The following is a 17,779-nucleotide window of genomic DNA, read 5'->3' as shown; positions in this document are numbered from 1 at the left end:
CTGCCAACCGATGTGCTGAAACCAGCTTTGAGATACATCATGTCCTACAATCAGCTTACCCAAGATCCAGACTCACCAAGCAACAGGCTGATACCAAGCCCCAGGTCCCAGCTTGATCCAGCAGCAGCTTGACAACCATTCTGGGACACTTTCTTTAGGCCTCACAAGAAGCCAACCAGTGCCCAGCCAAGCCCACCAGTGGGCCAGGACCAGGACACAGGCTAAACTACCAAGGGGCATTAACCAGTAACAGGGCTCCTTGGGCCCCACCACCAACTGCAACAGAACTCAGACTGGCCCATCAGCAGGCAGCAGCTTCAGCAGTAGGTAAACAACCAGGTGGTGGGGATCAGCCCATGCTCACCAGTGTGCCCACAACAGTAGGCCCCACCAAAAGAGGGGCATATTTTTATATATAAAACATTCTATTCAAAAGCTTGCTGCAGAATATACATTCTTTTCAAATATACATGAGCCATTTTCAAGGACAGATCACAAGCTAAGGCAAAAAACAAGTGTCAGTAAATTGAAGGAGATAGAAATCACACTAAGTATCTTTTATAATCACAACATTATGACTAGAAATAAACTGTAAGAAAAAAAAACTGCAAAAAACATAAACATATAGAGGATAAACAGTTGAACAACCAAAAGGATCACTGAAGAAATCAAAGAGGAAATAAAAAATACCTAGAGACAAAATGAAAATGAAAACACAACAATCCAAGTTTTATGGAATGCAGCAAAAGCAATTCAAAAATGGAATGTTACAGCAATATAAGCCTAACTCATAAAACGAGGAAAATCTCAAACAACCTAACCTTATACATAAAGTAACAAGAGAAAGAATAAACAAAAGCCAGTCACTACAAGAAAAGAAATCATAAGCTAGAGCAGAAATAAATGAAATATAGACAAAATTAACAAAAAACAGAAAAGATTAATGAAACTAAGAGCTAGTTGAAAACATAAACAAAATGGATAAATATTTTCTCAGAGTCATCAAGGAAAAAAGAGGGCTCAAATCAATAAAATCAGAAATAAAAAAGGAGAAATTACAACAAACAACACAGAAGTCTATCAGGTCATAAGAGATTATTATGACCACTCACATACCAAAAAAAATGGACAACCTAGGAGAAATGCCTATGAATAAATGCACAATCTTCCAAAATGGAATCAAAAAGGAATAGATATGCAAACAGGCCAATTACCAGTAATGAAACTGAATCAGTAATTAAAAAAAAAACAACCAAAAATCCAAACATACAAAAGTTCACAACCAGATGGCTTCACAGGTGAATTTCATCAATCATTTAAAGAAGACTAACACCTACTCTTTTCAAACCATTTCCAAAAATTCAGTGGTAATACATTTCCAAACTCATTCTAAAAGGCCAAAACCAGACAAAGATACTACAAAAACAGAAAATTACACACTAATATCACTGATGCACATAAATGAAAATATCCTTGACAAAACTTTGGCAAATCCAATTTAACATTAAAAAGTTTGTACACCATGATCAACTGGGATTTATCCCAGGAATGCAAAGATGGGTCAATATCTGCAAATCAATCAATGTGATACAGCACAGTAATAAACTGAAGACTAAAAATCATGCGATTACCTCAATAGATGCAAAAAGAACTTTTGTCAAAATGTGACATCCATTATGATAAAATAAATTCTTAATAAAGTTGATATGCAGGGAACATTCCTCAACATATTTATTTTTAACATACCTATACATATTTATTATTAAAACCCAAATATGATGAGGCCAAAACTAACATCAAACAGTCAATGGTGAAAAGCTAAAAGCATCTCCTTTAAGAGCAGGAAAAAGACAAGGATACCAACTCTTGCTACTATTAGTGAACATATTGGAATTCTAGTCGACAGCAATCAGAGAAGAAAAAAAATAAATAAAACAAATCCCAAGTGAAAAAGAATAAATAAAGTGTGAGTATTTGTGGATGACATGATATCACAAATACAAAATCCTAAAGAAATCACCAAAAACTTATTAGAACTCATCGATGAATTTAGTTAAGTTGCATGATACAAAATGAAAATACAAAAAGTTAGGAAACAATAAATACTGGAGAGGGTGTGAAGAAAAGGGAAACTTCTTGCACTGTTGGTGGGAATGTAAATTGATACAGCCACTATGGTAAACAGAATGGAGTTTCCTTAAAAAGGGTGGAATAAACCTACCATATGATCTAACAATTCCACTACTGGACTTACACCCAGAGAAATTTATGAAGGAAAAAGACACAGGTACCCCAGTGTTCATTGCAACACTATTTATAATACCTAGGACATGGAAAATCCCATGGACGGAGGAGCCTGGTAGGCTGCAACCCATGGGGTCGCTGAGGGTTGGACACGACTGAGCGACTTCACTTTCACATTTCACTTTCATGCATTGGAGAAGGAAATGGCAACCCACTCCAGTGTTCTTGCCTGGAGAATTCCAGGGACGGGGGAGCCTGGTGGACTGCCATCTATGGGGTCACACAGAGTTGGACACGACTGAAGTGACTTAGCAGCAGCAGCAGCAGGACATGGAAGGAACTTAGATGCCCATCGACAAGAGAGTGGATAAAGAAGCAGTGGTATGTATACACAATGGAATATTACTCAGGCATAGAAAGGAACACATTTGACTCAGTTCTAATGAGGTGGATGAATCTAGAGCCTATTAGAGTGAAGTAAGTCAGAAAGAGAAAAAAAAAAAAACTACTGTATATTAATGAATATTTGTGGAATCTAGAAAGATAGTACTGATGAAACTATTTGCAGAGTACCAATGGAGACACAGACAAAGGAACAGACTTGAGGACACAGGAGAGGAAGGAGAGAATCGGACAAATGGAGAGAGAAGCATGGAAACATATACACTACCATATGTTAAATAGACCAGTTCAGTTCAGTCGCTCAGTCCTGTCTGACTCTGCAACCCCATGGACTCCAGCACGCCAGGCTTCCCTGTCCATCACCAACTCTTGGAGTTTATTCAAACTCATCTCCATAGAGTCACTAATGCCATCCAACCATACCATTCTCTGTTCTCCTCTTCTCCTCCTGCCTTCAATCTTTCCCAGCATCAGGGTCCTTTCCAATGAGACAGTTTCTCGCATTAGGTGCCCAAAGGATTGTAGATTCAGCTTCAGCATCATTACTTCCAATGACTATTCAAGACTGATTTCTATTAGGATGGACTGGTTGGATCTCCTTGCTGACCAAGTGACTCTCAAGAGTCCTCTCCAATACCAAAATTCCAAAGCATCAATTCTTTAGCACTGAGTTTTCCTTATACTCCAACTCTCACATACATACATGACTACTGGAAAAACCATAGATGTGGCTAGATGTACCATTGTTGGCAAAGTAACATCTCTGTATTTTAATAAGATGTCTAAGTTAGTCATAGCTTTTCTTTCAAGGAGCAAGCTGTATTCTAATTTCATGGCTGCAGTCACCATCTGCAGTGATTTTGGAGCCTGAAAGAATAAAGTCTGTCACTGTTTCCACTGTTTACCCATCAATTTTCTATGAAGTCTATGAATGTTGAGCTTTAAGTCAACGTTTTCACTCTCCTCTTTCACTTTCATCAAGAGGCTCTTGAGTTCTTCACTTTCTGCCATAAGGGTGGTGTCATCTGCATATCTGAGGTTATTGATATTTCTCCTGGCAATCTTGATTCCAGCTTGTGCTTCATCCAGCACAGCGCTTTGCATGATGTACTCTGCATATAAGTTAAATAAGCGAGGTGACAATATACAGCCTTGACGTACTCCTTTCCTGATTTGGAACCAGTCTCTGGTACCATGTCCAGTTCTAACTGTTGCTTCCTGACCTGCATACAGATTTCTCAGGAGGCAGGTCATGTGGTGTGGTATATCTATCTGTTTAACAATTTTCCATAGTTTGTTGTGATCCACAGAGTCAAAGGCTTTGGCATAGCCAATAAAGCAGAAGTAGATGTTTTTCTGGAACTCTCATGCTTTTTCAATTATCCAATGGATGTTGGCAATTTGATTTCTGGTTCCTCTGAGTTTTTAAAATCCACCTTGAATATCTGGAAGTTCATGGTTCATGTATTGTTGAAGCCTGGCTTGGAAAATTTTCACTATTTCTTTGCTAGCATGTGAGAAGAGTGAAATTGTGTGGTAGTTTGAGCATTCTTTGGCATTGCCTTTCTTTGGGATTGGAATGAAAACTGACCTTTTCCAGTCCTGTGGCCACTGCTGAGTTTTCCAAATTTGCTGGCATATTAAATGCAGCACTTTCACATCATCATCTTTTAGGATTTTTAATAGCTCAACTGGAATCCCATCACCTCCACTAGCTTTGTTCACAGTGATGCTTCCTAAGGCCCACTTGACTTCACATTCCAGGATGTCTGGCTCTAGGTGAGTGATCACACCACTGTGGTTATCTGGGTCATGATGATATTTTTTGTATACTTCTGTGTATTCTTGCCACTCTTCTTAATACCTCTGCTTCTGTTAGCTCCATACAATTTCTGTCCTATATTGTGCACATCGTTGCATGAAATACTCCCTTGGTATCTCTAATTTTCTTGAAGAGATTTCTAGTTTTTCCCATTCTCTTGTTTTTCTCCATTTCTTTGCATGATCACTGAGGAAGGCTTTCTTTGGGACTCTGCATTCAAATGGGTATATCTTTCCTTTTCTCCTTTGCCTTTCACTTCTCTTCTTTTCTCAGCTATTTGTAAGGCCTCCTCAGATAACAATTTTGCCTTTTTGCATTTCTTTTTCTTGGGGATGGTCTTGATCACTGCCTCCTGTACAATGTCACAAACCTCTGTCCATATTTCTTCAGGCACTTTGTCTATCAGATCTAATCCCTAGAATCTATTTATCACTTCCACTGTATAATCATAAGGGATTTGATTTAGGTCATTCCTGAATGGTCTAGTGGTTTTCTCTACTTTCTTCAATTTAAGTCTGAATTTAGCAATAAGGAATCCATGGTCTGAGCCACAGTCAGCTCCCAGTCTTGTTTTTGCTGACTGTATAGAGCTTCTCCATTTTTGGCTACTAAGAATATAACCAATCTGTCTTTGGTATTGACCATATGGTGATGTCCAGGTGTAGAGTCTTCTCTTGTGTTGTTGGAAGAGGGTGTTTTTTATGACCAGTGTGTTCTTTTTGCAAAACTCTGTTAGCCTTTTCCCTGCTTCATTTTGTATTCCAAGACCAAATATTTCTGTTATTCCAGGTATCTCTTGACTTCCTACTTTTGCATTCCAGTCCCCTATAATGAAAAGGACATCTTTTTGGGGTGTTAGTTCTATAAGGTCTTATAAAATAGATTGCCAGTGGGAATTTGCTGTATGATTCAGTGACCTGAAACGGGTGCTCTGTGATAAGCTAGAGGGTTGGGATGGGGTGGGAGCTGGGAGGGAGGTTCAAAAGGGAGGGGACATAGGTATACCTATGGGTGATTCATGTTGATGTATGGCAGAAACCAACACAAAATTGTAAAGCAATTATCCTTCAATTAAAAATAAATAATTTAAAATGAAATCTGTGGCAATTATGCACACTGAAAACACTGTCAGAAAGAGAAACTAATAAAACAATTTACAATCACATAAAAAAGAATAAAAAACCTAGAGATAATCTAAGGAGGTAAAATACCTGTACTCAAGAGAAGTATAAGGCACTAAGGAAAGGAACTGAAGATGATACAAACAAATGGAAAGATACTCCATACTCGTGGATTAGAAGAATTAATATTATTAAAATGACCATACTATCCAAGGTACTTTACAGATTGTAATCAATATCAAAATAGCAATGCCATTTTTCACATAACTACAACAAGTAATTCTAAAATTTGTATGTACATGCAAAGACCTTGAATAACTAAAACAATTTTGAGAAGGAAGAACAAAGCTGAAGTTAACATACTCCCTGATTTCAAACTATACTATAAAGATAAATGGCAACCCACTACAGTATTCCTGTCTGAAAAATCCCACGGTAGAGGAGCCTGGTGGGCTATAGTACATGGGGATGCAAAGGGCTGAACACATATGACCAACTATGAATGCATGCAGAATAATCGAAACGATATTTTTCTGGCATAAAAACAGACACAAAAATCAATGCAACAGAACACAGAGAACAGAAAGGTACCCACACTTATACAGTCCAATTATTCTGTGACAAAGAATGCAAGAATATACAATGGGAAATAAATATTCTCTTTAGTAAATGGTGTTGGGAACCTGGACAGCTACATGCGAAAAAATTAAACTGGACTATTTTTCACACTGTAAACAAAATTAAATGCAAAATGAGTGAAAGACTCAGGTGGAGAATTTGAAAGCATAAAAATCCTAGAAGAAAACATAGGCAGTTCTCTCTGACATTGGGCTTTAGCAATATTTTTTGTTTTGTTAATTTATTTATTTTAATTGCAGGCTAATTATTTACAATATTGTAGTGGTTTTTGCCATACATTGACATGAATCAGCCATGGATGTACATGTGTTCCCCATCCTGACCCTCCCTCCCACCTGTCTCCCCATCCCATCCCTTAGGGTCATCCCAGTTTGTTTGTTTGTTTTTTAATCTTCTCAGGAAAAAGTAACAACAGCAAAAATAAACAAATGGGACTTCCTCAACCTAAAAAGCTTTTGCAAGGCAAAGGAAACTATCAACAAAATGAAAAAGCCACCTTCTGAATGGGAGAAAATATGTGTAAATGATATACCTGATAAAGGGTAAATAGGCAAAATATACAGGAAACTCATAAAATTCAAAATCAAAGAAAATATTAAAGAGTGCACAAGGGAACTAATTTTTTTTGAAAAAAAAAAATACAAACAAATGGCCAACAGGAAAATTAAAAGATGTTCAGTATCACTAATCATTGGGTGAATGAGCTTTCACCAGAGTGAGTTTCACCTCACATCTGTCCGAATGACTATCATCAACAGGAACACAAATAACTCAATTAAAAGGGCAGAGGGAAAGAACAAGTAAAAGAAGGGCTTGCTCTAATCTGCTAAGAAGCTATGTTGTTGTTGTTCAGTCACTCACGTATCCAACTCTTTGCAACCCCATGGACTGCAGCACACTAGGCTTCCCTGTCCTTCATTATCTCCTGGATTTAACTCAAACTCACGTCCACTGAGTCGATGATGCCATCGAAATATCTCATCCACTGTCACCCCATTCTCCTTCTACCCTCAATATTTCCCAGCATCAGGGTCTTTTCAATTGAGTTGACTCTTCCCATCAGGTGGCCAAAGTACTGGAGCTTCAGCTTCAGCATCAGTCCTTCAAATGAATATTCACAGTTGATTCTTTAAGGGTTGACTGCTTTGATCTCTGAATTGCAAGAGACTCTCAAGAGTCTTCACCGGCAACACAGTTTGAAATCATAAAAATCAGTTTTCAGCCTTCTTTATGGTTCAACTCTCACATCTGTACATGACCATTGGAAAAATCATAGCTTTGACTATAGGGACCTTTGCCAGCAAATAAATGTCTCAGCTTTTTAATATGCTGTCTCAGTTCAATTGCATTCAGTAGCTCAGTCATGTCTGACTCTTTTCAACCCCATAGACTGCAGCATGCAGGCTTCCCTGTCCACCACCAATTGCCAGAGCTTACTCAAATTCATGTCCATTGGACTCGGTGGTGCTATCCAACTATCTCATCCCCTGTCTACCTCTTCTCTTTCCTCCTTCAATACTTCCCCAAATTAGGGTTTTTTACAATGAGTCAGTTCTTCACATCAGATGGCCAAAATATTGGAGTTTCAGCTTCAGCATTAGTCCTTTCAATGAATAAACAAGACTGATTTCCTTTAGGATGGACTTGTTGGATCTCCTTGCAGTTCAAGAGACTCTCAAGAGTCTTCTTCAGCACCACAGTTCAAAAGCATCGATTCTTCAGCACTCAGCTTTCTTTATAGTCCAACTCTCACATCTATACATGACTACTGCTGCTAAGTCACTTCAGTCCGTGTCCAACTCTGTGTGACCCCATAGATGGCAGCCCACTAGGCTCCCCCGTCCCTGGGATTCTCCAGGCAACAACACTGGGGTGGGTTGCCATTTCCTTCTCCAATGCATGAAAGTGAAAAGTGAAAGTGAAGTCACTCAGTTGTGTCCGACTCTTAGCAACCCCATGGACTGCAGCCCACCAGGCTCCTCCATCCATGGGATTTTCCAGGCAAGAGTACTGGAGTGGGGTGCCACTGCCTTCTCCATACATGACTACTGGAAAAACCATAACTTTGACTAGATGGACTTTTGTTGGCAAAGTAATGTCGCTGTTTTTTAATATGCTGCCTAGGTTGATCACAGCTTTTCTATCAAGAAGCAAGGGTCTTTTAATTTCATGGCTGCAGTCACCATCTGCAGTGATTTTGGAGCCCATGGGGTCACACAGAGTCAGACATGACTGAAGCGACTTAGCAGCAGCAGCAGCAAAAATAAAGTTTGCCACTGTTTCCGGTGTTTCCCCATCTATTTGCCATGAAGTGATGGGACCAGATGCTGTGATCTTAGTTTTCATAACGTTGAGTTTCAAGCAAACTTTTCCACTCTCCTCTTTGATTTTCATCAAGACACTCTTCAGTTCTCTGCTTTCAGCCATAAGGGTGGTATCATCTGAATATCTGAAGTTCTTGATATTTCTCCTGGCAAACTTGATTCCACCTTGTGCTTCATCCAGCCCAGCAATTCGCATGGTGTAGTCTGCACATAAATTAAATAAGCCAGGTGATATTATACGGCCTTGACATACTCCTTTCCCGATTTGGAACCAATCTGTTCTTCCATGTCCCATTCTAACTGTTACTTCTTGACCTGCATACAGATTTCTAAGGAGGCAGGTCAGTTGATCTGGTATTCCCATCTCTTGAAGAATTTTCCACTGTTTGTTGTGATCCACACAGTCTAAGGGTTAGGCAGAGTCAATAAAGCAGAAGTAGATGGTTTTCTGAAACTCTCTTGCTTTTTTGATGGTCCAATGGATATTGGCAATTTAATCTCTGGTTCCTCTACATTTTCTAATTCAGATTGAACATAAGGAAGTTCACGGATCATGTATTGTTGAAGCCTGGCTTGGAAAATTTTAAGCATTACTTTGCTAGCATGTGAGATAAGTACAGTCATGTAGTAGACTGAACATTCTTTGGAATTGCCTTTCTTTGGGATTGGAATGAAAACTGACCTTTTCCAGTCCTGTGGCCACTGCTGAGTTTTCCACATTTGCTGGCATATTGAGTGCAGCACTTTCACAGCACCATCTTTTGGTATTTGAAATAAATATAGAACACTGAAAGATGAACTCCCTAGGCCAGTACATGTCCAATATGCTACTGGAGATCTGTAGAGAAATAACTTCAGAAAGAATGAAGAGACAGAGCCAAAGCAAAAACAACACCCAGATGTGGATGTTACTGATGATGGAAGTAAAGTCCGAGGCTGTAAAGAGCAATACTGAATAGGAATCTGGAATGCTAGATCCATGAATTAAAGCAAACTGGAAGAGGTCAAACAGGAGATGGCAAGAGTGAACACTGACATTTTAGGAATCAGTGAACTAAAATGGACTGGAATGGGTAAATTTAACTCAGATGATCATTATATCTACTATTATGGGCAAGAATCCCTTAGAAGAAATGGAGTAGCCATCATAGTCAACAAAGGAGTCCGAAATGCAGTACTTGGATGCAATCTCAAAAATGACAGAATGATCTCTGTTCATTTCCAAGGCAAACCATTCAATAGCACAGTAATCCAAGTCTATACCCCGACCAGTAATGCTGAAGAAGCTGAACAGTTCCATGAAGACCTACAAGACCTTCTAGAACTAACAACCAAAAAAGATGTTCTTTTCATTATAGAGGACTGGAATGCAAAAGTAGGAAGTCAAAAGATACCTGGAGAACAGGCAAATTTGGCCTTGGAGTACAAAAGGAAGCAGGGAAAAGGCTAATAGAGTTTTGCCAAGAGAACACACTGGTCATAGCAAACACCTTTTCCAACAACAGGAGAGAAGACTCTACACATGGACCTCACCAGATGGTCAATTCCAAAATCAGATTGATTATGTTCTTTATAGCCAGAGATGGAGAAGCTCTATACAATCAGCAAAAACAAGACCGGGAGCTAACTGTGGCTCAGATCATGGATTCCTTATTGCCAAATTCAGACATAAATTGAAGAAAGTTTGGAAAACTACTAGACCATTCAGGAATGACCTAAATCAAATCCCTTACAATTATACAGTGGAAGTGACAAATAGATTCAAGGGATTAGATCTGATAGACAGAGTACCTGAAGAACTAAGGACAGAGGTTTGTGACATTGTACAGGAGGCAGTGATCAAGAGCATTCCCAAGAAAAAGAAATGCAAAAAGGCAAAATGGTTGTCTGAGGAGGCCTTACAAATAGCTGAGAAAAGTAGTGAAAGGCAAAAGAGAAAAGGAAAGATATACCCATTTGAATGCAGAGTTCCAAAGAATAGCACGAAGGATAAGAAAGCCTTCCTCAGTGATCAATGCAAAGAAATAGAGGAAAACAATAGAATGGGAAAGACTAGAGATCTCTCTAGAAGAAAATTAGAACACTTCATGCAAAGATGTGCACAATAAAGGACAGAAATTGTATGGACCTAACAGAAGCAGAAGATATTAAGAAGAGGTGGCAAGAATACACAGAAGAACTATACAAAAAGCTATCTGGGACTTCATGACCCAGATAACCACAGTGGTGTGATCACTCACATACAGCCAGACATCCTGGAATGCAAAGTCAAGTGGGCCTTAGGAAGCATCACTATGAACAAAGCTAGTAGAGGTGATGAAATTCCAGTTGAACTATTTCAAATCCTAAAACATGATGCTGTGAAAGTGCTGCCCTCAATATGTCAGAAAATATGTTGTCTAGCTTTTCTTCCAAGGAGCAAGTGTGTTTTAATTTCTTGGCTGCAGTCACCATTCACAGTGATTTTTGAACCCAAAGTAATAAAGTCTGTCACTGTTTCTATTGTTTGCCCATCTATTTGCCATGAAATGATAGGACCAGATTCCATGATTTTTGCTTTTTGAATGTTGAGTTTTAACCTAGCTTTTTCACTCTATTCTTTCTCCTTCATCAAGAGGCTCTTTAGTTCCTCTTCACTTTCTGCCATTAGGGTGGTGCCATCTGCCTATCTGAGGTCATTGATATTTCTCCAGTATATGTTGATTCCAGCTTGTGCTTCATCCAGCCCAGCATTTCACATGATGTACTTCTGCACAGAAGTTAAATAAACATGGTGGCAATATAACCTTGACATATTCCTTTTCCAATTTTAAACCAGTCTGTTGTTCCATGTCCAGTTCTAACTGTTGCTGCTTTACCTGCATACAGTTTTCTCAGGAGGCAGGTAAGGTGGTCTGGTATTCCCATCTCTGTAAGAATTTTCCAGTTTGCTGTGATTCACACAAAGGCTTTAGTGTATTCAATGAAGCAGAAGTAGTTGTTTTTCTGGAATCTCTTTGCTTTTTCTATGCTTTTCTGGAATCTCTTTGCTTTTTGTATGCTTTTCTGGAATCCCTTTGCTTTTTCTATGATCCAATGGTTGTTGGCAATTTAATCTTTCATTCCTCTGCCCTTTCTACACCCAGCTTGTACAACTGGAAGTTCTCAATTCATATACTGTTGGAGCCTGGCTTGAAGGATTTTGAGCATTACCTTGCTAGCATGTGAAATGAGTACAGCTGTGAGGTAATTTAAACATTCTTTGGTATTGCCCTTTTTTGGGAATGGAATGAAAACTGACCTTTCCGGTCCTGTGGCCACTGTTGAGTTTTCCAAATTTGCTGGCATATTGAGTGCAGCACTTTAACAGCATCATCTTTTAGGACTTGAAATAGCTCAGCTGGATTTCCATCACCTCCACTAGCTTTGTTGGTAGTAATGCTTCTGAAGGTGTACTTGACTTCACACTCCAGGTAGGCTGGCTCTAGGTGAATGACCACACAATTGTGGTTGTCTGGGTCATTAAGACCTTTTTTTGTATAGTTCTTCTGTGCAGTCTTGCCACCTCTTGTTAATATCTTTTGCTTCTGTTAGGTCCATACCATTTCTCTCCTTTATTATGACCATCTTTCATGAAATGTTCCCATGGCATCTCTAATTATGGACAGAGTTTCATAGCATTGCATAGGTGGGAGTCAACAAAACCATCCTCGAGAAAAAGAAATGCAGAAAGGCAAAATGCTTGTCTTCAGAGACCTTATAAATAGCTGAGAATAGAAGAGAAGTAAAAGGCAAAGGAGAAAAGGAAAAATATACCCATCTCAATGGAGAGTTCTAAGGAATAGCACGAAGAGATAAGAAAGCCTTCTTAAGTGAACAGTGCAAAGAAATAGAGGAAAATGATAGAATGGGAAAGACTAGAGATCTCTTCAACAAAATTAGATATACCAAGGGAATATTTCATGCAAAAATGGGCACAATAAAGGACAGAAAATGTATGTACCTAACAGAAGCAGAAGATATTAAGAAACTATGAAAGTAGTATTAATATCTGCTGCCTGTGGCTTGATCTTTGTTGTAGGACCTAAGAAAGCAATTTTGAAGTCCAAGGTTTGGAAAGTAATGTGTGTAGAAAAAGAGAAGGAAGAGATTACAGGTTGCTTAAAAGCATTTGTTAGTCAGATATTAATACTTAAGCTAACTTCTCACAGAAATGGAACAAATTCTGTGTGACAACACACTTTACTGGAACCACATTTAAAAGTTCTTCAGCAACTGGCAGACCAGAAACTAACGAGTACTGAATTCATGAATGAGCAACTTGACCTACATATAAACATGGGTGAAGACTGTGAAAACCCCATTTGGTATGCTCTGTGAGAGGTACATCCCATGTCTAACCCACATTCAAAGCAGAATCCCAAAATTTCTTGTTAATGACAAAAAAAGAAAAGCAGCTTTTCCTCAAAGAGTTTTATAGTTTCTCACCTTACATTTAGGTCTTAAAATCCATTTTGAGTTTATTTTTGTGTTTGGTGTTAGAAATTTTTCTAGTTTCATTCTTTTGCATATAATTGGCCAGTTTTCTCAGTACCACTTGCTGAAGAGACTGTCTCTTGTACATTGTATATCTCCTTTGTCATAGATAAAATGTCTCTAGGTGCGTGGATTTATCTCTGGACTTTCTATTTTGTTTCATTGATCCATAATTCTGTCTTTGTGCCAGTACCATACTGTCTTGTTGACTGTAGCTTTGTAGTATAGTCCTATGAACAAGCCACACAAGAGCGATCTTCCATGGAAATCACCAGCAATGGCCCCAAAAGTCTCCAAATTTCTGCCTATGGAAATTGGGTCTTCATGCATCACAACTTTCAATGCTAACAAGTAAACCTTGTTTCATTTTGTAAACAATTTGTAAATAACAGAAACTTTTATAAATTATGCCCTAAGGCCATGTCTGAAAGACAGTTAAAGCGATATTACTTTTAGAATATGAATAGTCAGTCTATTAGCTTTTATCTTAGGAAACCTTCAGGGTCCTATGTATGTATGTTCCCAAAGCCCATACAAAGATGGGGAAAAGTGAGATGACAGACTAATTTTTTAGCTGGGTGGTCATACATAAAATAGTATAGAATTTATAATATAATATAATAGTATCAAGTTCCTCCTCATGATAGTAAGTGAACTATCATGTCAGTATGTCGAACTCATCTTGCCATTTTGGGGAGTAGAGGAAAGTCTGGAGGCCTTTCCAGAAGAATTAAGTGCTTAAAGATATTTGAGCATTGCATAAAATGTAGTATATAGGTTATTTCAAATTTAGATGACAGAATACTCCTTTAAAGAAAATGCTTCTTTTTAAACACTATTTTAAAGAATCCATAGTAGAACCTTCTTAAAAGCAAGTAATACTCTCCTCCTTCAATTTGTCCATATTTTTTTTGTAAATTTTCTTTGTACAATGTGATAGACACTTGTAACAATGATCTAAAAGAGTAAAGGCACTTTACGAAGGCCTGAAATCATTAACAGAGATTCTTCACTCAACTGGGTAGTATCTGGGCCAATGCAAACTTAGGCCAAGGAAAACATATGAAGACATCGGTTCATGTGACAGTGGTAGACTCAATTCTTTGACATGAAGTCAATATATATTCTTTTCTGAGATTCAGTCACAGATGCATTTCAAAAAAATGTGGCCCATAAAAGAACTGACCTGCTGCTTAGCACCTGGCTTCTGATCCATAGGTGTCATAGTGAACGTTTTGGTCTCTTTCTCATATTGGCAGTAGTATTTCACCCAGGATATTCCCAAAGCCCCTACAAAGACAGACAACAGTGAGCTGATAGAATAAGTATTTTGGCTGCATGGTCAGTTTACCTGTAAGACAGAACCTGTGCACAGTTTACTTTTCATGGTCATGATCCAGATCTAGTCCTACCTTTCCCCTGAGCTCCAGCTATGCAGTACCACCAGCCCACTACACATATGGTTATTATAATCCTCATCAACTACTTTCCACATCTGCTCTGGCTTGCTCCAAACCACTCTCCTTACTGTGTTCGCTGTGAGTACTCCCATTATACATTTTACTGTATGAGCTAGGGACATCTGTAATCTTCTGCCTTTCCTTCCCTATAACCTGCCCTATTTGATTGGTGGTAGGGTTCTGCTCATTCTATCCCCTACATGTCTCATTTTTCACTCCTTTTATAGTTGAATTCATTCAAGACTCTATTTCTGATGTTTGGCAAAAAACTGTTTTATAAGATATTCCAAGAAAAACAAAAATTCACTATTTCTCCAATTAATGATTTCAGTGGCCTTCTCTGATCACTCCTTTCTAGCCTATTCTCTACTCTTTTGTTAGAGAATATTTTTTAAGTATATATCTCTATTTATATCATTCCTCTTATTATAAACCACCTATGGATTTCCCATTCTTTCCAAATTCCTTAGGTTGGCTCACAAAGCCTTTTATAATGTGATTGTATTTAGCTTTTCAACTTGGCTTTTTTTCCCCCTCACCTCTATGCCCCTGACTCATTGAATTACATTCAGTTATCAAATAAATAGTTGGTGATATAACTGATAGACCAAGTTCAGGACATATTTAATAGTGAACAGGGCACTATTAATAATTGTATATGGGCAACAAATATAAACCAGGACTCTTCCTGGATAACCAAGACCCTACAAATAAAATACACTCTCACATACCTCTGTGCCTTGACTCATACAATGGTATACACCTAGAATTTTCTTTGCCTTTTTTTTACCTGTCAAACTCCCACTCTTAATTCACATTTCAGTTCATATATCACTTCCTCAGTGAAGCCCATAGATATATTCTCCAAATGCAATGCTCAACACACTTCATTATAATTCTTAATATACATGTGTCTTCATTAGACTGTAAACTTCTTGAGGTCAAAAACTAAGTTTGATCCCTTTTTTGTACCCCCAATGCATTACACATTGTCTGGGAAAAAGGATTTTTAGTAAACATACATTCAACTGAGTAGGAATGTCATATCCATTTGAAAAATTAAAAAACTGGGAAATAGAAGGATCACATAGTTAGTTGATATTAAAGTCAAGACAACATACTCATTACTCTGCCCCTCGTATACCACAGCAGTGGTTCTCAACTAGGAGCAGTTGTGCCTCCCAGAGGACATTTGGCAATGCCAAGAGACATCTTAGGTTATCATAGTTGGGAAGTACTATCAGAATAAAGTGGGGAGAGGCTATAGATGCTTCAAAACAGCCTATAATGCATAGGATGACCTCTCAAAACAGAAAATTACCCAACCTGAAATGTCAATAGCACTGAGATTGAGAGATCTTGCAATGGAGAGGTGAAGAACTGAACCTGACAAATAGAACACACCTTTGAAAATCATCAAAGTGGACTGCTCTAAGGGAGGAAAAGTATGATAATACCAATGCTGAAATACCATGGTTTGTGGATTTCAGTGGGTTTTGCCCCTGGTAACCTCTGAATAGTCTCTTCTACCTACTCACTAGGTCAGAGACTCAAGTCACAGGCTTTGGAGATATTGTATCACAATTCAAAAGAAAATCAAATAGCACATACAGGTTTGCATAACATTAGGAGGCAGAAAAGCTTAAACCTCTGAAATATTCAGTAACTGAATAAGATAACCCATTTCCCTTAGTTAGTAATGAGCAACTGTGTTGTTCACTGAAATCACAATGGTTGGGTAGTGCTTTAAAGGCAACCTTGTGATCCTAAGGCAATGGAAGGTATAGGGTACAGTTGTAGGAGCATAGGTTTTGGCATTTCACAAACCTGACTCTACATTTAGCCTTTTTACTTGATAGTTAGGTGACTTCCAGTTAGTGATCTCTCTAAGCCTCCATGACTTCATGTGAATATTGGTATGGTAAAGTGCTTTCAAAGGTTACTTGAAGTAGTATATTTAAAGCACTTAACACCATGCCTGGCACATAATAGGTATAATAAATATTGTTTTATATCTCCTCTATCCTACCTTCCTTTTAGTCTAAGTCAGAGTCATTGAAAGCATTAAGCAATTAACAATCCTCATTTTGAATTTCAGAGAAAATCTTAAGTCTTATCATCACAAAGCCTTTGTAATACAAATCCTTAACCTCCGCCTTTAATTTTGTCCTCCTTTTTATTTTCTCTGTTCTTATGCTGGTTTCCAAAGAGGTATAGCTGGAAGGGGTCTATGAACTATATGGGTGCCTGGAGTTTGGAGAGGCCAAGTAGCAGTGGGTATCAGCCTACTTAAACCCAGTGGCTATCCCTGTATTCCCACACACATTTCTCTTGCGTATAGAGATAGCCTTCAATGGTTGGCTGTCCTGGAAGTTTGCATGTCTGTGGAGCTTCTTTCATCCTTTTCTTAAGTTCTTCCATCTCTTCTCGGGTACTGGAGAAATGATTTCTTGTCTGTCAAGATATTATCATCATAATTATTATCATCAGCACCATCATCATGAATAAGCATTCAATGATCAGAGACTTAGTGCAGAGTTTCCTCAGCTTTTATACAGCATAGCAAAAAACAAGTGTCGAGTGGCATAGTAACTAGAAAACAATTTAGTGTAGTTTAACAGTACTAAAGGCTAAAAGGGAGAGAGAAATGTAAATAACAATGTACCTGGGAGGCATTTTCTAATGGAAATCACTAAAGGTTCCAAGAAATAAAAGCTCTAAGAATTCTGAGCATCACGCTAACTCTGCCTTACAAAAAGGAAGGCTATAAAGAAGGGTCCCTAGGACAATATTATCATAGCAACTTCTACATTCTGCCTCAAGTAAAGTTACTGGTTACTTTGACACTGAAGCAAATCCTGGCCATTAGAATAAAGGCTATGAGAGTGTGCTCTCTTTGAACATAGGTCAACAGAAAACCTACGTTTTCATGCTCATGAATAAGAAAAGTTAATATTAAGAAGTAGTATGTTTAAAGTACATTACTAAAAAACAATGGCAAAACACAGTTTGAAATGCATGTATCAGAATCACTAGAGATAAATCTTTAGTGTTTAGTCTCAAGATTGTCACATGATGTTATTGAAAAAGGTGAAGTGGGCTGTCCTACCTAGTTGAATTCACTCTGTAGATTATCCTCTGAGTTTTATATATATATATATATATGAAAGTGAAAATGAAGTCACTCAGTCATGTCCGACTCTTTGCCTACCAGGCTCCTCCATCCATGGGATTCTCCAGGCAAGAATACTG

At 38.2% G+C, this 17,779-nt stretch overlaps 1 protein-coding gene across 3 annotated transcripts in view; it reads right to left on the bottom strand.

Annotated features, from left to right (window-relative positions):
* Positions 1-17,779, bottom strand: part of OPHN1 (oligophrenin 1) — a 692,544-nt gene that overhangs the window by 355,206 nt on the left and 319,559 nt on the right. For all 3 annotated transcript variants that reach the window (XM_055565218.1, XM_055565216.1, XM_055565219.1), the window contains exons 9-10: positions 16,852-16,981; positions 14,254-14,357 (exon numbers count right to left, since the gene is read on the bottom strand). In XM_055565218.1, the coding sequence (XP_055421193.1) occupies positions 14,254-14,357; positions 16,852-16,981 (234 nt within the window). The remainder of the gene's footprint in view (positions 1-14,253; positions 14,358-16,851; positions 16,982-17,779) is intronic.

This window comes from Bubalus kerabau, chromosome X (genome assembly GCF_029407905.1).
Source record: "Bubalus kerabau isolate K-KA32 ecotype Philippines breed swamp buffalo chromosome X, PCC_UOA_SB_1v2, whole genome shotgun sequence".
In the NCBI taxonomy this organism is placed as follows: domain Eukaryota; kingdom Metazoa; phylum Chordata; class Mammalia; order Artiodactyla; family Bovidae; genus Bubalus; species Bubalus kerabau.
Note: the sequence above shows the minus strand (reverse complement) of the source record. Positions and strands in the feature narration are given on the sequence as shown.